The sequence below is a fragment of the Mya arenaria genome, chromosome 13 (assembly GCF_026914265.1).
Source record: "Mya arenaria isolate MELC-2E11 chromosome 13, ASM2691426v1".
Lineage (NCBI taxonomy): Eukaryota > Metazoa > Mollusca > Bivalvia > Myida > Myidae > Mya > Mya arenaria.
Window position 1 is genome coordinate 17,433,171 of NC_069134.1, and position 24,570 is coordinate 17,457,740.

The 24,570-nt window shown below is 39.1% G+C and overlaps 1 protein-coding gene across 2 annotated transcripts; it reads right to left on the minus strand.

Annotated features, from left to right (window-relative positions):
- Positions 1–83: 83 nt before the first annotated feature.
- On the minus strand, positions 84–24,147 carry LOC128214502 (leucine-rich repeat-containing protein 74B-like). Of its 2 annotated transcripts, none has more exons than XM_052921001.1 (14): positions 24,007–24,147; positions 8,682–8,856; positions 8,374–8,549; positions 8,104–8,211; positions 6,784–6,877; positions 6,215–6,264; positions 5,261–5,342; positions 4,892–4,977; positions 4,309–4,503; positions 3,928–4,023; positions 3,484–3,636; positions 2,818–2,931; positions 2,442–2,527; positions 84–1,795 (listed from the first exon to the last, which is right to left on the minus strand). In XM_052921001.1, exons 1-14 carry the CDS (start codon positions 24,034–24,036, stop codon positions 1,753–1,755), a joined length of 1,488 nt encoding a protein of 495 aa, XP_052776961.1. In that variant the 5' UTR covers positions 24,037–24,147; the 3' UTR covers positions 84–1,752. The 2 variants fall into 2 exon arrangements, with proteins under 2 accessions (XP_052776961.1, XP_052776960.1); XM_052921000.1 differs by lacking the exon at positions 24,007–24,147 and adding an exon at positions 16,752–16,883.
- Positions 24,148–24,570: the final 423 nt, after the last annotated feature.

Consider the following 24,570-nt stretch of genomic DNA (forward strand, 5'->3'; position numbering starts at 1 on the left):
CTCGACCGGAAGACGATTATTTCTAGGTCGAATATTAACCATAAACATTAGCAATTGGTAGGGAGAAGCTATTTAAATAACTATCAAGTTCAAAATCGTTTTATTAAACAATCTATAATTACTACATTTGCTAGAAGTATCAATAGTATTGTACCATTCATTCAAAAATAAGTATGTGCATTTCTGTTTTACATTATAGGTCACCCATTTGTGATTTGGTCGAAATATTGTTTATGGAGACTTTGACCGCTTTTAACTATAGGCTTAAAATGTTTAAGGTCATTTCTAGCAATAGCCAGGTATATTCACTCTGATTATATGACCCCTGAATTGAACAAATTCACGCTGTCCTCTGATTACTTGTCCAATCCTTATTAAATGTTGTGACGATGGTATGGTAATGGGTGTTATATCTCATTATTTTTTTTATTAAACAACCCGTATCGCAATTGTTTAATCAAGAGTTATGGCAAATGCATTTTTAGAATTGACCATATTCACCTTGTCAGTGACCGCCCTCTAACTTAAGCATTTCTTATCCGGCCCTTAACCAAATTTGGTCAAAATGTATATATGCATGAAATGTCAACTGGTTTCAATAAACAGTATAATCACACTCTCCAGTCAGGGGTTACAGTCCATAAGTTGTCAAAATGGACCAAATTCACCTTGTCAGCTTCCTTACTAAGTAAGTGGATATCCAATTGTTACCAAACTATGCATTATACCTCGCAAAATAAACAAGTTCAGCTGAGAACAAGTGTATCTATTAAACTTCAAGATAAAGTCTGAAAGTAAACTACGATGACGTTAACAACGTTGATACCTTAACAAAGTTCTGAACAATCGGACCGTTGACACTTGAAGATAACGTGGAACATAATAACCTATTCATACGTTAAGGCACATGTTTCGTACGGTCGCTTTTGAAATTAATAACGCTAAATATTGCTTCAAAAGACGATCAACTGTTGTATTCTAAAATTGACAAACAGTTTGCTTCAAACGTGTGATATAGTAGTGACATATATGATATAATAACTATTAACAAGGCCATCAGTGGTGTTTAAAATGTCAACATCTATATTAAAGGGACTCGCTCATGAATGTGTTTGGACCAAAAATGAGTTTTCCCTGTAATGCATCTGAAAACACTTATACATGTATTATATAAAAATAGTACTCTTTGATACCGAAATTGCAGAAAAATACACTTTATGTATAAAAAAAACCTGGCTGTAGTGGAGAGCGAACCCACACTGGTAATATGGAGAAAAACTTAGAAAACTAAAACCTGGACCGCACGCCCATAAGAACTCATAGTCAGCTGATGGATGTTTTAACCTTTATCAAATACATTCGTAGCATCACGTGATAATGTCAATCAACCAATCACGATACAGCTTTTTATATTTTTTTCGCGTTATTAACATTTTTCTCAAAATTATTGACCTAAAAGACAACATTTGAGCACATATAAACATTTGTTGAAGGATACCAGCCGTCAGTATCTTAGTTTTAACACCCGTAATGATTCGCCACATTTTATTTCGTAATATTTTTTTGGTGAAAATGTTTTTTACAACCGTGGCGTCTATAAAAAAAGTCTGTAAGTTTCAATCGAGTTTCTATTGAAACCAGCTAGCACAGTGACTTGTCGGCAAGATATGGCGAGGGTGTAGAGCCCACCAAGGCATGAGGTGGCTTGCTACTAATTTAGGAGTGATATCAAGGTTATAGAAACTGCAGCTGTCATACTTCATTTTCCGTTTGCTTCATCTGTAGAACCATCTCACTGGAACGTAAAACACAGGCTGTGTAAGAGCAATCTACCCCATATAGTTAAGGCTTTGTACAAAGTTATAATCTTTGCATCAAATGCTACATAAATTCTTCAAGGTTTGAAAGGGTAAAACGGCAAATTATTAGTGATGTAATAATGAAGCATAGGAACGCATACTAAACAAATATATATTGAAAATGTATACAAGTTTTATGAAAGCAAAGACTTGAAAAAAGATTCCATGCGAAATTTACATTACTGGAAAGAAGCTGTTTGTTCTGTAGATTGATAGCAATATAAAATGAAAATCAATAATAGGAAAAATAAAAGAAATCATAATAATGCATCATTTTTTAAAAGTAACATACAGTTACCTTATAGACAGCCATAGACTGGTACAACTTTCTTTATAAAACAACATAATGACACAGAGTCTGTGTGTGGCAGTTTGAAACAGGTACACGATTCACGTCAACAAAACCTTATTTATTTAGCAGCAAGAGCAAATTTCCCCAAGAGAAACTACTCGCTCTCGACTGCTGAATGGAAGCAGGGCCAATCGTTTTGCAAAATTATTTTGAAAATTTGTATTATTACTTGAAATTTCATTTTTATTATATAATTCAAATTCAAACAAATATTTCCATTAGAACCGTACCTATAGTCGACCTCCCCGTCCCCGTCTTTATCGAGGGCCTGCGCGAACAGTTCCATCTTGTACAGTGACATCGGCACACCTGATTCCTGGAATAGACGGGCAACGTTTAACTGAGTACTGGTCGACAGATTCGCGTGTGGCTTCGAATGTGTGGTATTGAGTTTCCCGATTTTTTTTTTTTAACATTTGACAGAAAACAAATTTATTATTAATATTAACAACATGCTTGAGTCCTCCTAGATCTCCAGCGATGCGTCGTCTTCAAATATTAGAGCACACCAACGGTTTGCTTACATTAAGATCGCAAACTTATGTAGAAAGACGCTCATGGAGATTTCGGCGTCAAGACCCTTTAACAGGCAAGTGTCTAGCTTACCTTGAGTCCCTCCTGGAACTCCTGTAGCGAGACGCTCATGGAGTTGTCGGCGTCAAATCTCGCAAACAGCTCTACCAGAGCCACGTTATTCTCCTTGCAGAAGTCCGTCAAACACTGGAAAAGTATAAGTGAAATGCTACTGAGTTAGTAAATCTTGCTTTATCTATGTAAATCTTACTTTTTTTACGATAGCCCTGAGCTTACACGGCTTTGAAAAATACGATTACGCCGAAGAGAAAAGTGCACCTCACGCCGTGACACCAGGCGGGAGCGTCCATATCTATTCTAGTAAAGCTCACAATGATTTTGACCACATATTGATCCCAAAATCATTATCGAACAAAAAATGTGTCTGTTATATCTTGAAGAAGACTTAATAACACAGATTGTCAAGTAATTTGATTAGCACAAACATACATAGATTTGCTTTAAATGAATTTTGCCTGAATAACGTGTAAGCTATTTCAGTTTTTTATAGCATTGAGCGTTCGGAATGAAATGCATTCATTTTTTTATTAAATGTGTTATACACAGAATAATCACGTTATTACTTATGTTTCGCTTTCAGTGAAATAGCCATTTATTTTGACATCATATTTATCATTTTGTGGAACACAATAAGCAAAACGCTTTTAATAAATTAGCAAGTAAATGGTTGTATGTTACCTGGAATCCTTCCCGCAGAATGTCATTGGTGGAATGTTTGCCGGCATTGTTTTGACCGTAGCTGATCGAATACCCGTGCAGCACGTCAATGTTGTGGTGCATTTCCCGCAGGCTGGCCACGTGACCCTCGAACTTCGGACTGAACGTGCAGTCCTGCAGGCGAAATAGAAAGGTGAATTAATATTAAGTTTCAGAAGAACATCAAAGCGTATAGTATGTAAGTTTTATTCTGTTTACTTATTAAGCTAGACTTTATGACATAGTGTACATCGGTTAGTAATTTAATGAGCTTTTTACATTACGCTTTGTCGTCCGATAACGCCAGTTTCTGTTTATTTACAGTAAATAATTATGTACATCAATGCAATTTACATATGACTACAAAGTGACGGCAGGCACAATTATTATTTTAATAAATTACAACAAAAGTGAAAGCTTGCTCACCGACAAGTCTAGTGTCTTTAGTTTGAGGACCGGATATGACCTGAGGAGCGACAGGCCGGCCTCCGCTATCTCCTCAGGTATGTTATTTTTACCGACCTGAAAATGCAGGAGTCGGACTAGGTCATGTTTAACTTTATGATGACGTTTTAGTGAGTGTTTCACATTTTTGCAACCAGGCTGACGAAATCAAACTATTCCTTTAATTTTAATCTGTACTTGCTTTTCCTTTTCAAATATCGAGCGTGCATGTTAAAGTTGTATAAAGTGTCCCTGAACAGTAAATTAGAACATTTGCTTGTATCCCCTTTAAAGTTATGAATTATAAATTGAATTTTCTTCGTATCAAAGACTCTACAAAACCGAAAACACACACACACACACCCTCAAATGTTCCAGAGACTCGTTCAGATTCACTGCAGTGATGATTTTCATAAAGCCATTTCCGGCGACCCTGCAGCACGTGAGATCTAATGAAGTCAATACGGAGTTGACTTTGAGCGCCTTCGCGAATTCGTTGGCTCCATCGTCGCCGATGCCGTTCCACGAAAAGTTAAACTCGTGGATTACTGGGTTCTCCTAAATGAAACATCATCATCAATCATCAACCATCATCATCATCATCATCATCATCATCATCATCATCATCATCATCATCATCATCATCATCATCATCAACAACAACATCATCATCATCATCATTATCATCATCATCATCATCATCATCATGCAGCAGCAACAGCAAAAGCAACAGCAGCAGCAGCAGCAGCAGCAAAAGGTAAGTTAAATATTCAACAACATACTGCTTCTTTTATAACTATAACACACACGTACGGTTCTTGGTTCGGTAAGGACTCCAGTCTCTATTCCTAGTCGTGAAATCGTTTTGTTTGTATTTTGTTTTGTTAATAGTTCGAGTAAAGACAAATCATGGTCAAAGGATGTTATTATTGTATTGATTCCCGACCTTGAGCCCTTTAGCGATGCACTGGGCGCCCGCCATCCGGAACTGGTTCCAGCTGAGGTCCAGCGAATGTATGGCGCTGTTTTCCGCTGCAATACAGGCATACGAGTACATACAAAATATGTTGCTGTAGTCAGTAGTGTTCAAATTTAGAATGATAAATTAAAATTTGTATTTATGTAATTGTTAAATGTTAATCTTATACTTCTAATCAGCACATGAAATATAAGCGTTTAAACCTTTTAAACGCCTACCATGATGAGTCTTGTAAGAACACTTCGTTGAAGTGAATCGCCCCACTTGTATGTGTATTTTTCACATGCTATGTTTCGCACATGCAAAGTTCGATAACACCACTTGTCTGTGACTTACAGATCATTTCTTGGAAGAGCGGGGCGGAGATATCGCTGAAGGCGTTGTGGCTTAGATCCACTTCTTCCAAGTCAGGGTGAACCTGGAATACACAGGACATGTAAGTACTATAATGATTTACTTATCATTGTCTTTCCCTCCCGTCGGGGAGGTGGACGTATGGGAGACACAGGCCAGTGGAAACGACATACAGGATTTCAAAATACTATCCGGAAAGAAGACTTAAAGTTTTATGGATATTGATAAGCATAAAGAGAGTATAACAAATTATTTACATATTTAAAGTTTTAAACCAATTATCCATATCAGCACTATATCGAAATAAGAATTATCCTAATCATATGACGTACATATGCAGGAGTGAATTTTTTTTAACTTACACACAAGTACATATAGCAATACAGAGGAAAATGACCCAGCTTACCAAGAAGATTCAGAATGAACGCCAATATACGTTCGCAACTTCTGAGGTTTGTATTAATGTATAATAATGTAGGATATATGTTCTATATGTACTGGGTATATTCGTCCATTTAGCTAATTCCACTGCTATAGCAGTGCAGCTAAAGGGACAAAAACCGCCCTGAATTAATCATGAATTGTAAATCTGAATTTCCTCCCCTGTAGTATCTGATATATAGAATTATTATGCAATAAAGTTCCAATGAGCTCAAAACAAGATTTCAAGAAGTTTTCCAGTTAAAGTAGTTAACCCCTTTCATATCCGTGTTTTCTGTTAATATTCACGCAAGTGAAACATTATTCAAGGCATGTTTCAGAGACTGATTTTCATTGAAATCTGGTTCTTTTGATTAATATGTTCAACTCCACCTGGATTCAGTTAAATTGTCTATTACAAAGTATTGAACTAAAGCTCAAGCCAAATATAATATAAAATTAAAACGTAAGAGTAAATTTAACTATTATAATTTTATATAAATCAGTTTAACTTACTTGTATCACTTTCGCCAACAAGGTAGCGTCACTGTCAGTGAAGTCTTCCCCTACAGTAGAAACACATCATGACATGTATGTGTACAACATATCTTAATTTGTTTGGTATTATTTACGTTAAAGGTAGAGTTAAAACTGAATAACGTGTCCGTAATAAAATCAAAACAAAATATTTTGGTCCGTTCCTGGAGGACCTGTCCTACCTGACATCCAGGTATAAGTATCCCTGGAGGTATCCATTCCTAACGTCTATAGTTGAAAGAGTCATCCAAAAAGTCCCTACCAAACATCTCGAGTTTAACGAGATCCTAAAAGAACCCCTACATAAAATAAGTAGTTTAATGATGCCCTGGAAGTAATCCTTCCTGGCACCAGTATTCAGTAGTAAGACCCTAGCAGTATCCTTTCCGGACATCTGTACTTTTAGCGGGTCTTGTAAGTACACTTGCCAGACATCTAGTTTAAGGAGGCCCTGGAAGTACCCCTAACCGGCATCTAAAGTAAAAGGATGGCCTAGAATTATCACTACATGCCATCTGTTATTAAGGAGCGCCTTGAAGCATCCCTACCTGACATCTGTAGTTTAATAAGGCTCCGGTTGTCCTGCAGCATTCTGCATATTGCACTCGCCCCAAAACTACCCAGTTTGTTGTCCGAGATATTCTGGAAACATATATTTAAGACATTTGTAATTTTAACAAAGGCGTTCAAAATACGTGTACAAATATTTGCCAAGCTGAACAACGAGAGAAACAAAAGTTTCTAACAAATTAAAACTAAAGTATAGTACGATTGCTCTTCATTGCTAACAATTAACTTTCAAAGTCTATGCTGATAAGTCCTTATGAATAAGGATATGATTTGGCAACGCTGTAACGCTTTTTAAAAGTCACACTTAAACAATTTGGTTTGCCGGAGCGATACCGAAACACAAATTTGGCGATTTGCTGGTATCCGTTCTAGTACGGCAGCGCAACGGCATCACATCGTTTAGAACGGTAAAACTTTATCAGGACATCATCGGAGAAACGAGCATCGGCTGGAGACGGTATAATCTTTTTAACATGCTCAGAAGTTTCTGCCGTTGCGCTGCCGGAGCTAGCACATAACACAATACTGTGATGGGGGAGGGGGGTCATGTTGTAGTTGATCCCTTAACGGATAGTGATGTTATTAAACACGTCTGTGATGGCGTCCCACGGAAAATGCTGTAGTGTAAGGCTGCAGTTTAAAAACTATGTGGTGATGTTGTATGGATAGAGTTGTAGTTGAACAATTTCGTAATGGCGGTTTTTACGGATAAGGCGCTGCAGTGTATCAATTATGTGATAGCGTTTAACGAGTAAGGTTGTTCTTTGACATCTATGTTGTGACGGTTTATGAATATGCAGTTGCTCAATCCTGTAATGGTGTTTTACGGAGAATGCTGTTGTTTATCAATTTTGTGATGCCTATTTACGGAGACTGCATAACTTATCACATATGTGATAGCGTTTTACGGATAATGCTGTAGTTTACCAAATATGTGATGGCATTTTACGGATAATGCTGTAGTTTACCAAATATGTGATGGCGTTTTACGGATAATGCTGTAGTTTACCAAATATGTGATGGCGTTTTACGGATAATGCTGTAGTTTACCAAATATGCGATGGCGTTTTACAGAAATGCTGTAGTTTGCCAATTATGTGATTGCGTTTTACGAAGTCTATAGCTTTAATCAACTTTTTGGTGGTATTTTATTGTACAACGAACTGTTTGAAATAAAGTCGCACTACGTATCTTGAAGTTGTTTTATTTGAAACATTTTGTGATATGCAATATACATGTCATAACGTGGCACATGGTGTTTGGATACAGTGGCATACATATTCAAGCAAATAACTCACCAACTCTGTGATGGTATGACTCTCGCTGATCATCTTCTGTAGGTAGGAGATGCCCCTCTGACCAATGTCGTTACCCTGGAGATTGATACTGGTCACCCGCATGTTCACCTGAATAAGCATCATAGATGGCTACTATATTTTATCACAATTGTATAAAATTACTTTATATTCAAAATATTTGTAATAACAAACAATTTCATTTTGAAGTTGAGCTGTTAAGTGAAAAACGCGACGTGTACTCAAAGCTAGTTTTGGTTCCGAGCTTCTCACCACAAGGGCTATGGATAGGGCCATGGTTCCCTTGGGTCCAAGACCGTAGTGCTTGCAGTCGATCGTTTTGGAGTTGGAGAGCTTGGAGAGAATGTAAGAGGAGGGAACCACGTCTAGCTTCCGGCACGCGCGGCTGTAGCACCGCTTTCCAGTCTCGTCGTACGGAACATCGTCCTCTGTTAGATAGACCGTAACTGAACACTACACATTAAGATTTATCATAGGAGAACCAGAACGTTTTTTTGCAAATAATTTTCTTATAAAAAATCCTTAATGATATTTTCCATTCATAGAACGTTGATATTTACCTTTAAAGTCTAGCACAGTCTCCAGGTCCTCCTCTTTGAATTGTGCGCTATTGCTACCTTGACCTCCATGTATACTTCCGGCCGCCTTCTGGCTGTGTGGGGTTGCCGTAAGGTGCGCACGGGTCCGGCTCTCTGTCCGCCTCCCTTCGGAACGTTGAGACTGCACCGAGGGTGCCTGAAAGTATATACGTGACGTATACATGCTCGTCTGAGCCCTGGCAGAGTACAAATGTATATGATATAGACCAGTAACCAGTAACTATTTTGTAACCAGTAGTTTTGTACGTAAAAGATGTTCTCGTGAAAACACCTGCTCGTATATTTAGCTTTGTTGCGAAATAAACGATGTCCATTCCTTTAGTAATACATGGGCTACTTACCTTTGTTTTGCTTTTAAGTGGCCATATGTCACGTTTTAAGTAAGAATATAAATATTTACTTTTTGGACAGAGTATATCCTTCTGTTACAAAGAAAACGCACAAGTGCCTATCCTTATTCGTCAACACATTGAAACATACTGTTTAACTTTGGGATAAAATTTGTCGTAATATATAAATGTTGATATATTGTATACATACGACCTCCTTTAAAACTCAACTGCAAATACAAATCAGGATATTTCGTTTTACGTCCCAGGGTTCATCATTAGTACAGGGTATTCAAAATTAAGTTGTCAAGTTTACAGTTAATGCGTAAAATAAGTTATGATTAAACGGATGCTGTAACATTTTAATATTACTGACGCGGTTTTAAAGATTAAAAAAATATAACCCTTTTGTTTACGTGTAAGTGACGTCTAGGTCAAAATGACCGCGCCGACTGGATGCACGTACGCTTCAATGACGTTCACGGCGTACTGCGACTATGGGACTTGGAGTCCACCGCTTCTCGACTCTCAATTTTCAGCGTCGCCGGGGAAAGTCATCATAGAGAACGTGGACGGGGTTATTCCGTCAAACGTACGTATATAGACATATCTAGTGTTATTATCTGTAGAATGATGGTTTCCTCTTTTCGTTTTAAATAATGATATGACTGGGAAGAGAGAGACAACCTATAATGTATCCAATGTGATAATGTGTATAATCAGTATAAATATTTCTTTTTATTTACAGTTTAATGGAAGCGTATACCGTACACTAATTATACTGATAATGTGCTAAGAATTATTTAGTCTTGTCGACTTATATTTATGTCGAATTGACGAGTTTAAACACTGCGTATTGTCAAAATTGTGTCGGCTGTTCGCTTCTAAACTGATTATGTCGACAAAAAAAAATGTTAACAAGTTGCGTCGCCTTAACAATAAGGCGACGATAAGTAAATTGCTAGATTTCATCCACGCCCGCCCCCTCCTTTTCCGCCACCCCTTAAATGTTTTTGCCTCAAATAAAATGTTGAAATAGGGTCTGTATTTACGTATCGGTGCGGTACTGTCTGGGAAAGGCGTTTATTTATACCTATATTCATATGTCGATGTGTACCATTCAGATGTACAAAACGGCGAATTGTTACGATCGCGTTCCTGGTTCGCCTAGAAACACGTATATGCCCCCTTATGCAATACGAAAGAGTGTAATCACATATTTTACGATGAAACAGTGTACGTGTACGTGTACTTAGCAAAAAACAACAACAACAACAACAACAACAAAACCGTCACCCGCTCCATTAAAAAAAAACAAATTTGGATGAACATCTTGCAATTAATTTATATGGGCTTAATGAAGTCGACATAGCTTGTTCAACTTGTTCTGTTGATAAAAAAATAAGTCGGCATAACACCGACAACATGCTGTGTTATGACACGTGAAATCGACATAACATCGGCAACGTGCGGTGTAATAACTCATAAAGTCGGCATAACATTGACAACCCGCGGTGTATTGACTCATGAAGTCGGCATAACATCGGCAACATGCGGTGTAATGACTCATGAAGTCGGCATAACATTGACAACATGCGGTGTAATGACTCATGAAGTCGGCATAACATTGACAACACCGGCATCATGCTGTGTAATGACTCATGAAGTCGGCATAACATCGGCAACATGCGGTGTAATTACTCATAAAGTCTGCTATATCGGCATCATGCTGTGTAATGACTCATGAAGTCGGCATAACATTGACAACATGCGGTGTAATGACTCATAAAGTCTGCTATATCGGCATCATGCTGTGGTGTGACTCATGAAGTCGGCATAACATCGACAACATGCGGTGTAATGACTCATAAAGTCTGCTATATCGGCATCATGCTGTGTAATGACTCATGAAGTCGGCCTAACATCGACAACATGCGTTGTAATGACTCATAAAGTCTGCTATATCGGCATCAGGCTGTGTAATGACTCATGAAGTCGGCATAACATCGGCAACATGCGGTGTAATGACTCATGAAGTCGGCATAACATTGACAACATGCGGTGTAATGACTCATAGTCTGCTATATCGGCGTCATGCTCTGTAATGACTCATGAAGTCGGCATAACATCGACAACATGCGGTGTAATGACTCATAAAGTCTGCTATATCGGCATCATGCTGTGTAATGACTCATAAAGTCGGCATAACATCGACAACATGCTGTTGAATGACTCACGAAGTCGGCATAACATCGACAACATGCGGTGTAATGACTCATAAAGTCTGCTATATCGGCATCATGCTGTGTAATGACTCATGAAGTCGGCATAACATCGGCAACATGCGGTGTGATGACTCATGAAGTCGGCATAACATCGGCAACATGCGGTGTAATGACTTATCATCGGCAACATGCGGTGTAATGACTTATAAAGTCGGCATAACATCGGCAACATGCGGTGTAATGACTCATAAGGTCGGCATAACATCGGCAACATGCTGTGTAATGACACATGAAGTCGGCGTAACATCGACAGCATGCGTTGTAATGACTCATGAAGTTGGCATAACATCGGCAACACGCGGTGTAATGACTCATGAAGTCGGCATAACATCGGCAACACGCTGTGTTATGACTCATGAAGTCGGCATAACATCGGCAACACGCTGTGTAATGACTCATGAAGTCGACTTAACATCGGCAACACGCTGTGTTATGACTCATGAAGTCGGCATATCGGCAACATGCGGTGTAATGACTCATGAAGTCGGCCTAACATCGGCAACATGCGGTGTAATGACTCATGAAGTCGGCTATATCGGCAACATGCGGTGTAATGAGTCATGAAGTCGGCATAACATTGACAACATGCGGTGTAATGAGTCATGAAGTCGGCTATATCGGCAACATGCGGTGTAATGAGTCATGAAGTCGGCTATATCGGCAACATGCGGTGTAATGAGTCATGAAGTCGGCATAACATCGGCAACATGCGGTGTAATGACTCATGAAGTCGGCTATATCGGCAACATGCGGTGTTATGACTCATGAAGTCGGCATAACATTGACAACATGCGGTGTAATGACTCATGAAGTCGGCATAACATCGGCAACATGCGGTGTAATGAGTCATGAAGTCAGCTATATCGGCAACATGCTGTGTAATGACTCATGAAGTCTGCTATATCGGCAACATGCTGTGTAATGACTCATAAAGTATGTTATATCGGCAACATGTGGTGTAATGACACATGAAGTCGGCATAGCATCGGCAACATGCGGTGAAATGACTCAGGATGTCGGCATAACATCGGCAACACGCTGTGTTATGACTCTTAAAGTCGGCATAACATCGGCAAAATGCGGTGTAATTACACATAAAGTCAGCATAACATCGGCAAAATGCGGTGTAATTACACATACCGTCAGCATAACATCTGCAAAACGCGGTGTAATCAGTCACATCATCAGTATACACGATGAACCCTTTATACAATTTGGTTATATTTCAGTGGTATATGATTTATTTCGTCTAAAATACGAACAAAAGAAAGGTGGTGAATAGCATCAATGTCGCCGGAAAATCTATGAATGTGTATACTTATACTTGTGACCAATTTTTGGTATATGTTACCTGCGTTTCCACAAATTTCATCTACTGTTAACCAGTTAGTAAGTTACTTACTAACTTTAATTCGCAAATCATAACTAGATAACAAGATACTGATCGAAGCCAGAAATGCATTTACATATATGTTGTATCATGAATCTAGTTAACCATTATAATTTTACTTACTTAGTGGAATTCGCAAACCGTAACTTGTTCGTACAACATGGAAAGGTAACAGCTGGCTTTCAAGTCTGTTTTAGTCTATGTTATTAATGTTACCAAAGAAGTTTCGCGAATATTATCTCGATAGCTAGATAAGTATCGCGAAAAATAAGTGGTTAACACGAAATTCGCAAACGTTATTATGTTATCCTATGGCTGTGATAGTCCACCATACATTATAATGCGCGCTGTCATTTTTTAAACAGGCACTATCGGGCCTGTACAACAACAACAGCCTGTACTCTGGGACCAAGTCGCTGACGATGGAGTGCGGATTCGGGAACGGAAATGTCATGACGCTACTTCCGGACTCCTTAACAGCCAACCTCGCCTGGGCAGAGGAGATGCTGATCGGAGGTAAGTTTTATGGTTTCATCGTAATTTAAGTCTGATTGCCAACGGCTTACATTTGTAAAACCACATCATGTGATAATGTGTATCATGAATAAAAAACCCATATTAATTGGGATTAAAGCTATTCTCAATGATTACTTTGCATGACAAAAAAGAAAAAGACAAAAAAGACAAACATTTGTCCAAAAATCAGAAACTCTTTCAAAAAGAAATGGCTCATAATGAAAAAGATCTCTAGCCATTAATATCATGTTTCAGACTGTTCGGATATGGAGATCCAAGACAACGCGTTCTCTGCCTTGACGGGCCTCCAGCTTATGACATTCATGTCCGGTAACTTTAGCAGCATCCTTCCGTCAGCGTTCGCCGGCCTAACCAACCTTACCACACTCTACATGTACGCAGCCTTCCCAAGTGGCGTCCCTTCCGGTCTCTTTGATGATCTTTCCGGTCTCATCACGCTTGATATGTCACGGACGCTCATCAATAGGTTAAGATACGCATATCGCATACCTTATTTAGTTTAAGAGATTTTTTGTTTGTAAAGTAACGCTAAATACATTTTAAATTTAACAGGTGTAGCCCACGATATAATCTGACCTTATAAATTTGTTTTTGTTCGGATTGGTTTATTTTTAGTCTTCCTGTTGGCATATTTGATAATATGAAAGGGCTAGAGACGCTGGAACTCCTCGAGAGCGGACTGACGTCACTTCCGGACGGTGTGCTACTTCCGCTGTTCAATATTACGTCACTGAGTCTGAGCGGGAACGCGTTCGAGTGCGACTGCAGCCTTCAGTGGTTGGGAGGCTACCTGTATGATACCAGTAGGTTCCCTTTACCAATATTTACACTGATGAATATGATGAGTGCGGAAAGTGCATCCGTTACTCCAAAAGCTTCAAAAATCCATATGGAAGAATGCCAGAGTTCAACATTTGTATTTAATCTATATGTGTGATGAAAGTAAATTAAATCACGTAATTGCACATTCATTAATGAATTTAACATGTGTTTTTGTATTTAATAATCATACATTCTTCTGCAGATCTGGCGACGGCGACATGTGGGTCCCCTGCGGATCTGGCCGGCTATGACCTTTCAAGGTCACTGGCGTCAATCTCCTGTGACACAACAACGGTAAGTCCGCGCTGGCGATGTTGGTATGAGTGTGTCTTCTCTCACAATACATATCAGTGACACCGAACAACGCAATACTAAATAGATAACTCCGAAACCCAATTGCATATGCATGTAGTACTAAGTACTGAACTAGTACCAGTAATACCTGTGCAACATATTGACTTTTCATTGAATGGCAAGAGTCGAACGAGAGTAATAATTGATAAACACTGATGAAACGGAAAACCAAAACAAACTGAGATTGTATAAAAACACATTAAATAAATACGATATCACAACACTTTGGAATCACATACCGATAAAAGATTGATATCTTTCAAGTTACTATCCAATTTTTATATCTTTTATTGGACTTTCTTTACATTAGATGTTTTATAATATACTAAAATGGCATGTTTACAGTTAAGAGCTTTTTTGAACCCCTATGTTTTAAAGGATCATTTTTATTCTATTTTCAATTGAATGGGAGGCATTTAAGGTGATTTTACACCTTTTTTTGTTCAACTGAAATGTATATTTGATAAGAGGAAAACAAGTTGGTGACCATAAAGGGTAATTATTATATTTAGTGGTCAGCATACTACTTTTACCAATGAGAATGTATACTTCAAATTTGCCAATACGTTTCATTCAGTAAAGCGTCAGCCAGTAAAATTGACTGTAACTAGGTGAAACGGTAGATATAAACCGTGTTAGTGGGGTTTTTACACAACGGACCGATTGTTGAGAACTTTGTTAAAGTTAACAACGTTGTAACGTCATGATTGTAACGTTGTTCACTTTCAAATCAATATTCCTCTGTAAGTTTCACAGATACACTTATGATCTGCAGTATTCCTAACAAGAGGTGAGACAACTGTTTCAGCTGTACTTGTTTTATTTAAATATATGAGCCCATCATAAAATAGTTCACCCTTAAAGCTGCACTCTCACGGATTGAAAGTTTTGACAACTTTTTTATTTTTTGTCTTTGAACGAACCAATTTTTGCGAAAATCCATGGAAACCAGTTATATAAGACTCCTGACGAAAAATCAGATCGCAGATTTTTATATTTATGTTCAAAAACTGATGTTTTATGCTTGATTCTTAAACCGTTAGTAACGGTTTAAGCCATAAAACATTAATTTTCGAACGGAAATATGAAAATCTATGATCTGAGTTTTTGTCAGCAATCTTTAATCATTGGTTTGCACATATTTACGCAAAAAAATTGCCCTTTTCAAGACAAACAATAAAAAAGTTGTAAAAATGGTAAGTCTGTGAGAGTGCAGCTTTAAGGGTTAATAACGATGTCATTAATCCCGTTGTTAACTTTAACGACGCTCTGAACAATCGAGCCAATATTACATCAGCCACTAAACTTAAAGATTATTAGTGTGTATTTACACAACCTAAATGATTATGCGATTTTGTCACATCTAACCATTTGTTTTTTTAAGTACTTACTAATAACCCTTAACCATTACTTAAGTTTGCGAATACCCGTCTTACGTAATACACTGATTTGTTAGAAAAGTTTTCCTTTGCTAATGGTGCTCTGTTTGACATCTAGTTCACTTGACATAACCGACAACTATATATACAAGTTTGTCCTTTGGAACATGATTGTGCTTATAAAGATTATTTCCTCTTTCAGATACAAAACACAGGTACGTGCGATCAAGGAGAAATTCGGTAACAAACTGGTATTCGAAATGTTATAAGAAATGGTTATTCCTTTTTCCCTTAAACATATATCTAAAACTCATAAAAGGAAATAGGAACTCCTATTGTACGCCAAGATCAATTATTGGAGCACCCAATGTCCTCTAAAGTTAAGCATTCTACGCCATTTCAGACAGCTCGGATGACAAATGGTGGCATTACGGGGCAGTAGCGGGGGCAGGGGCGGCCCTCGCGCTCTCACTTGCGGCCTGCTGCCTTCTCATGTGCAGGCGGGCAAATACCCAGCCACCAAGAGCCACCGCCACCCATGAAGCCTCACAGCCATTCCCTGCAGGTGAAGGCGAGGCTTCCGCCATGTCCAGCAAGCCACCGACATACCATGACGCAAACACAGGACGTAACGTAAAGGACAGCAAGGAAACCAGAAGTACCACCCCTTTTGGGCGACGATCCACTCAAATACATGTACAACCCAAACACCACCAGAACATGGCATATGAAGACGAATGGTAAAACTGACGAACAGTGACCGCCTTCATACACATATTTTTTTTCTTCTTTAAATTATACGACATCATTGTGTATGATTCATACCGTTTACAGTTCCCTCTACCTTACAATCACCAGAACATGTGTATACTTGAACGACAGATAAAGCCGACAACAATATGCAGCCCATTTTACTAACAACGTCCAAACCTCACCAAAGAATCGTTGGCATTTTCTTGCTCCAGCATCTCAAGCATATCAACACTGGACAGAACCTTCCTTGTATTTCCGGCCATCCTTCTGTATCCAGCCTGTCCTACCATTCTAGACACTTTATACAACCTCCTGCATCAACCCTCGTCGTCGCTTCAATAATCAACGTGTTTGATAAATGATAACAAAACCTCGGACGAGTTATGACCGTCTATTGATACAGGGGGACTTTAATTGCTGTTGTCACAGACGTAATGGGGAAGAAAAGTGATAGATCCATTGCACGTGTAAAACGATCAATGGAGCGATGGCTATACGGCTTCTCGGTCTTGAAGCGCCCCCGGGGTTGATTGCGCACACCGGAAATTGTCCAGAAAATCAATCCGGAAAAACAACACTTCATGCAAACGCTTGATAAATATGTAGCCTTTCACTAACGAATAGTAGAAAGTTAATAACCTATGAAATGCATATGCCCTATTTAATGCCTGGCGTACTTTTTCAAAACATATAATGTGAAAAGCGATGAGCTGCAAAAGAGCCATCACATTATCCTATTTAATCGTCGGTATTCAAAAACATAAATATTTGAGTTTATATTATCAAATGTGATGCATTTTATATTTTAAATTCGTATTTAAACAGGTGTTTGTTTTTATTGTATATAGTTTGAGAATACGTAACATATCGTATTGCATGTGTTCCGACTGTAAGAACTAGTTAACATGAGTCGGTCTCATGTGTTCCGACTGTAAGAACATATTAACATGAGTCAGTCCCATGTGTTCCGACTGTAAGAACAAGCTAACATGAGTCTGTCACATGTGTTCCGACTGTAAGAACTAGTTAACATGAGTCGGTCTCATGTGTTACGACTGTAAAAACATGTTAACATGAGTCAGTCCCATGTGTTCCGACTGTAAGAACTAGCTAACATGAGTCTGTCACATGTGTCTCGACTGTAAGAACTAGTTAACATGAGTCGGTCTCATGTGTTCCGACTGTAAGAACTAGTTAACATGAGTCGGTCTCATGTGTTCCGACTGTAAGAACATGTTAACATGAGTCTGTCCCATGTGTTCCGACTGTAAGAACTAGCTAACATGAGTCTGTCACATGTGTCTCGACTGTAAGAACTAGTTAACATGAGTCGGTCTCATGTGTTCCGACTGTAAGAACTAGCTAACATGAGTTGGTCCCATGTGTTCCGACTGTAAGAACTAGTTAACATGAGTCGGCCTCATGTGTTCCGACTGTAAGAACATGTTAACATGAGTCGGTCTCATGTGTTCCGACTGTAAGAACTAGCTAACATGAGTCTGTCTCATGTGTTCCGACTGTAAGAACTAGTTAACATGAGTCGGTCTCATGTGTTCCGACTGTAAGAACATGTTAACATGAGTCAGTCCCATGTGTTCCGACTGTAAGAACTAGCTAACATGAGTCTGTCACATGTGTCTCGACTGTAAGAACTAGTTAACATGAGTCGGTCTCATGTGTTCCGACTGTAAGAACATGTAAACATGAGTCTGTCCCATGTGTTCCGACTGTAAGAACTAGTTAACATGAGTCTGTCACATGTGTTCCGACTGTAAGAACTAGCTAACATGAGTCTGTCCCATGTGTTCCGACTGTAAGAACTAGCTAACATGAGTCTGTCACATGTGTTCCGACTGTAAGAACTAGTTAACATGAGTTGGTCACATGTGTCTCGACTGTACGAACTAGCTAACATGAGTCTGTCCCATGTGTTCCGACTGTAAGAACTAGCTAACATGAGTCTGTCTCATGTGTTCCGACTGTAAGAACTAGCTAACATGAGTCTGTCCCATGTGTTCCGACTGTAAGAACTAGCTAACATGAGTCTGTCACATGTGTTCCGACTGTAAGAACTAGTTAACATGAGTCTGTCACATGTGTTCCGACTGTAAGAACTAGCTAACATGAGTCTGTCCCATGTGTTCCGACTGTAAGAACTAGTTAACATGAGTCTGTCACATGTGTTCCGACTGTAAGAACTAGTTAACATGAGTCTGTCACATGTGTTCCGACTGTAAGAACTAGCTAACATGAGTCTGTCCCATGTGTTCCGACTGTAAGAACTAGTTAACATGAGTCTGTCACATGTGTTCCGACTGTAAGAACTAGCTAACATGAGTCTGTCCCATGTGTTCCGACTGTAAGAACTAGCTAACATGAGTCTGTCACATGTGTCTCGACTGTAAGAACTAGTTAACATGAGTCGGTCTCATGTGTTCCGACTGTAAGAACATGTAAACATGAGTTGGTCTCATGTGTTCCGACTGTAAGAACTAGCTAACATGAGTCTGTCCCATGTGTTCCGACTGTAAGAACTTGTTAACATGAGTTGGTCTCATGTGTTCCGACTGTACTTACTAGCTAACATGAGTTGGTCCCATGTGTTCCGACAGTAAGAACTTGTTAACACGAGTCTGTCCCATGTGTTCCGAATGTAAGAACTTGTTAACATGAGTTGGTCTCATGTGTTCCGACTGTAAGAACTTGTTAACATGAGTTGGTCTCATGTGTTCCGACTGTAAGAACTAGCTAACATGAGTCTTTCCCATGTGTCCCGAATGTAAGAACTTGTTAACATGAGTTGGTCTCATGTGTTCCGACTGTAAGAACTTGTTAACATGAGTTGGTCTCATGTGTTCCGACTGTAAGAACTAGCTAACATGAGTCTGTCCCATGTGTTCCGACTGTAAGAACTTGTTAACACGAGTCGGTCTCATGTGTTCCGACTGTAAGAACTAGCTAACATGAGTTGGTCCCATGTGTTCCGACTGTAAGAACTTGTTAACACGAGTCGGTCTCATGTGTTCCGACTGTAAGAACTAGTTAACATGAGTTGGTCTCATGTGTTCCGACTGTAAGAACTAGCTAACATGAGTCTGTCCCATGTGTTCCGAATGTAAGAACTTGTTAACATGAGTTGGTCTCATGTGTTCCGACTGTAAGAACATGTTAACATGAGTCGGTCCCATGTGTTCCGACTGTAAGAACTAGCTAACATGAGTCTGTCACATGTGTTCCGACTGTAAGAACTAGCTAACATGAGTCTGTCACATGTGTTCCGACTGTAAGAACTTGTTAACACGAGTCAGTCCCATGTGTTCCGACTGTAAGAACTAGCTAACATGAGTCTGTCACATGTGGTCCCACTGTAAGAACTAGCTAACATGAGTTGGTCCCATGTGTTCCGACTGTAAGAACTAGCTAACATGAGTCTGTCACATGTGTTCCGACTGTAAGAACTTGTTAACATGAGTTGGTCTCATGTGTTCCGACTGTAAGAACTAGCTAACATGAGTCTGTCCAATGTGTTCCGACTGTAAGAACTAGCTAACATGAGTCTGTCACATGTGTTCCAACTGTAAGAACTAGCTAACATGAGTCTGTCCCATGTGTTCCGACTGTAAGAACTAGCTAACATGAGTTGGTCTCATGTGTTCCGACTGTAAGAACTAGCTAACATGAGTATGTCACATATGTTCCGACTGTAAGAACTAGTTAACATGAGTCTGTCTCATGTGTTCCGACTGTAAGAACTAGCTAACATGAGTCTGTCTCATGTGTTCCGACTGTAAGAACTAGCTAACATGAGTCTGTCTCATGTGTTCCGACTGTAAGAACTAGCTAACATGAGTCTGTCTCATGTGTTCCGACTGTAAGAACTAGCTAACATGAGTTGGTCTCATGTGTTCCGACTGTAAGAACTAGCTAACATGAGTCTGTCCCATGTGTTCCGACTGTAAGAACTTGTTACCACGAGTCAGTCCCATGTGTTCCGACTGTAAGAACTAGCTAACATGAGTCTGTCACATGTGGTCCCACTGTAAGAACTAGCTAACATGAGTTGGTCCCATGTGTTCCGACTGTAAGAACTAGCTAACATGAGTCTGTCACATGTGTTCCGACTGTAAGAACTTGTTAACATGAGTTGGTCTCATGTGTTCCGACTGTAAGAACTAGCTAACATGAGTCTGTCCCATGTGTTCCGACTGTAAGAACTAGCTAACATGAGTCTGTCACATGTGTTCCAACTGTAAGAACTAGCTAACATGAGTCTGTCCCATGTGTTCCGACTGTAAGAACTAGCTAACATGAGTTGGTCTCATGTGTTCCGACTGTAAGAACTAGCTAACATGAGTATGTCACATATGTTCCGACTGTAAGAACTAGTTAACATGAGTCTGTCTCATGTGTTCCGACTGTAAGAACTAGCTAACATGAGTCTGTCTCATGTGTTCCGACTGTAAGAACTAGCTAACATGAGTCTGTCTCATGTGTTCCGACTGTAAGAACTAGCTAACATGAGTCTGTCTCATGTGTTCCGACTGTAAGAACTAGCTAACATGAGTTGGTCTCATGTGTTCCGACTGTAAGAACTAGCTATCATGAGTCGGTCTCATGTGTTCCGACTGTAAGAACTAGCTAACATGAGTCTGTCACATGTGTTCCGGCTGTAAGAACTTGTTAACATGAGTCGGTCTCATGTGTTCCGACTGTAAGAACTAGCTAACATGAGTCTGTCCCATGTGTTCCGACTGTAAGAACTAGTTAACATGAGTCGGTCTCATGTGTTCCGACTGTAAGAACTAGCTAACATGAGTCTGTCCCATGTGTTCCGAATGTAAGAACTTGTTAACATGAGTTGGTTTCATGTGTTCCGACTGAAAGAACTAGTTAACATGAGTCTGTCCCATGTGTTCCGACTGTAAGAACTTGTTAACATGAGTTGGTCTCATGTGTTCCGACTGTAAGAACTAGCTAACATGAGTCTGTCCCATGTGTTCCGACTGTAAGAACTTGTTAACATGAGTTGGTCTCATGTGTTCCGACTGTAAGAACTAGCTAACATGAGTCTGTCCTATGTGTTCCGAATGTAAGAACTTGTTAACATGAGTTGGTCTCATGTGTTCCGACTGTAAGAACTTGTTAACATGAGTTCGTCCCATGTGTTTCGACTGTAAGAACTAGCTAACATGAGTCTGTCCCATGTGTTCCGAATGTAAGAACTTGTTAACATGAGTTGGTCTCATGTGTTCCGACTGTAAGAACTAGCTAACATGAGTCTGTCCCATGTGTTCCGACTGTAAGAACTTGTTAACATGAGTTGGTCTCATGTGTTCCGACTGTAAGAACTAGCTAACATGAGTCTGTCCCATATGTTCCGAATGTAATAACTTGTTAACATGAGTTGGTCTCATGTGTTCCGACTGTAAGAACTAGTTAACATGAGTTGGTCTCATGTGTTCCGACTGTAAGAACTAGTTAACATGAGTCTGTCCCATGTGTTCCGACTGTAAGAACTAGTTAACATGAGTCTGTCCCATGTGTTCCGAATGTAAGAACTTGTTAACATGAGTTGGTCTCATGTGTTCCGACTGTAAGAACTAGTTTACATGAGTTGGTCACATGTGTCTCGACCGTAAGAACTAGTTAACATGAGTTGGTCACATGTGTCTCGACTGTAAGAACTAGTTAACATGAGTCTGTCCCATGTGTTCCGACTGTAAGAACTAGTTAACATGAGTCTGTCTCATGTGTTCCGACTGTAAGAACTAGTTAACATGAGTCTGTCCCATGTGTTCCGACTGTAAGAACTAGTTAACATGAGTCGGTATCATGTGTCACGACTGTAAGAACTAGTTTACATGAGTTGGTCTCATGTGTTCCGACTGTAAGAACTAGTTAACATTAGTTGATCACATGTGTCTCGACTGTAAGAACTAGTTAACATGAGTTGGTCTCATGTGTTCCGACTGTAAGAAATAGTTAACATTAGTTGATCACATGTGTCTCGACTGTAAGAACTAGTTAACATGAGTTGGTCTCATGTGTTCCGACTGTAAGAACTAGTTAACATGAGTAGGTCTCATGTATCTCGACTGTTCGACTGTAAGAACTAGTTAACATGAGTTGGTCACATGTGTCTCGACTGTAAGAACTAGTCTACATGAGTTGGTCTCATGTGTTTCGACTGTAAGAAATAGTTAACTTGAATGGGTCTTTTGTGTCAAGACTGTAAAAATGAGTTAACATGAGTCGGTACCATGTGTTTAGAATGTAAATACGTGTCATGAGTAGATCTCACGTGCTTCAATCGAAACTACGAGCCGGTCCCATGTGTTTCAACTTTAAATACTTGTTAACATGAGTACGTCTCATGTGTTTCAATCGTAAAAACAGAGTAAACAAAGGTCAATACCATTTTTTTCGACTCTAAATACGACTAAACATGAGTCGGTTTAATGTGTTTCGACAGAAAATATGAGTTAACATGAGTCAGTCTGACGTGTTTCGACTGTATAAAAATACGAGTTAATATGAGTCGGTCTCATGTGTTACGACTGTAAATACGGGTTCATATGAGTCGGTATTATGTGTTTCAACTGTAAATACGTGTTAACATGAGCCAGTCTCATATGGTTCGACCATAAGTACTTATTCACATGAGTTTATTTGAAGTGTGTTTACTAGTTAACGTGAGTCGATCTCGTGTGTTTCTATAAATATCAGTTAACAGGAGTCGTGTCTGACTTACCCCATGGGATCCCCCTGCACACATGTTGGGGTTCGACGTCGTCAGTGAGGTTTGGATTTGGATGGCGTACGTAGTCATGGCGTCAGAAATAAAGTTCCCAGTGCAATTTTACGAGCAAATGGATGGTTCAAACATATATTTCATATGCAAATGTGCAATTTTTCATTGTCTAATTATTCAATATTTAATCCTTGTTATTGCTGCAAATGAACTTTATATTGAAACCCGAATGTTTCATTAAAAAACTTTCAACCAGAGCAATCAAGCAATTTATATTAAGGAAATACAAACACATAGAATCCATGAACGTCTATACAATGACAACGCCTTTAATAATGCAGAAAACCCCCAAAACAAAGCTACTCTAAAACTGAAATGAAATGATCAATACATTAGCTAACGCTTTGTGTGCTAATCCCGACAGAAATATTAATACCTAACAATGCGAAGTGTGGCTTCAATTAAGGGCCTTAAGCATTTAATGGGGTGATTAGGACCGTGCTTTGCATTAGACATATTTACACTACAATAATTAGTTGCCTGGCCCTTTTTTACCTAGATCAACTAAATAAAATTGAAAATGCATTTTTACGTGGAGGACTGTATGATAAGTAACAATTGAATTAACATGCGGTGTAAATGATTTAGCGTCACTTAGTGCACTGAAGTTAGTTTCTGTGACCTACCGAAATCGTTGCATTTAATCCTAGTGACATTCTATTATCCCTCTTAATCGCGACAATCCTATCAATAATTATTTTATCCACTTAAAAAAATGGATATGAAAATTATAAAACAAGTTACTAAAGACGTGTGTATGTTTTGAACAAAATGATACCACTCGCACTACTGGTGAATGATTTAAAACAAAAGAAAGTGAAACGCTCGTTAACTTTAATCAAAGGCATTACTGGTTGTGTATACTTATAATCTGAACTGACATGCTTGGTTATGCATACATATATCAAGTTATCTGGACTGACATGACTGGTTATGCATACATACATCAAGTTATCTGGACTGACATGACTGGTTATGCATACATACATCAAGTTATCTGGACTGACATGACTGGTTATGCATACATACATCAAGTTATCTGGACTGACATGACTGGTTGTGCATACATACATCAAGTTATCTGGACTGACATGACTGGTTGTGTTTTGATCTGGAAACACATTTCCCCCCGCAGTGCCGGGTAAATGCGATGGTTTTGTTTTCGCACCGAAAAAATCGGGGAAGGGGCA

Excerpts from the sequence above, each read along its gene's own strand:
- LOC128214502 (XM_052921000.1), bottom strand. The coding sequence starts at position 16,859 with ATGGTAGGACAGGCTGGATACAGAAGGATGGCCGGAAATACAAGGAAG. Across the intron at positions 6,265-6,783 it reads TATTAAACTACAGATGTCAG|GGGAAGACTTCACTGACAGT; the intron begins GTAGGGATGCTT and ends TTTCTACTGTAG. Across the intron at positions 2,932-3,483 it reads TTCTGCGGGAAGGATTCCAG|TGTTTGACGGACTTCTGCAA; the intron begins GTAACATACAAC and ends ATACTTTTCCAG.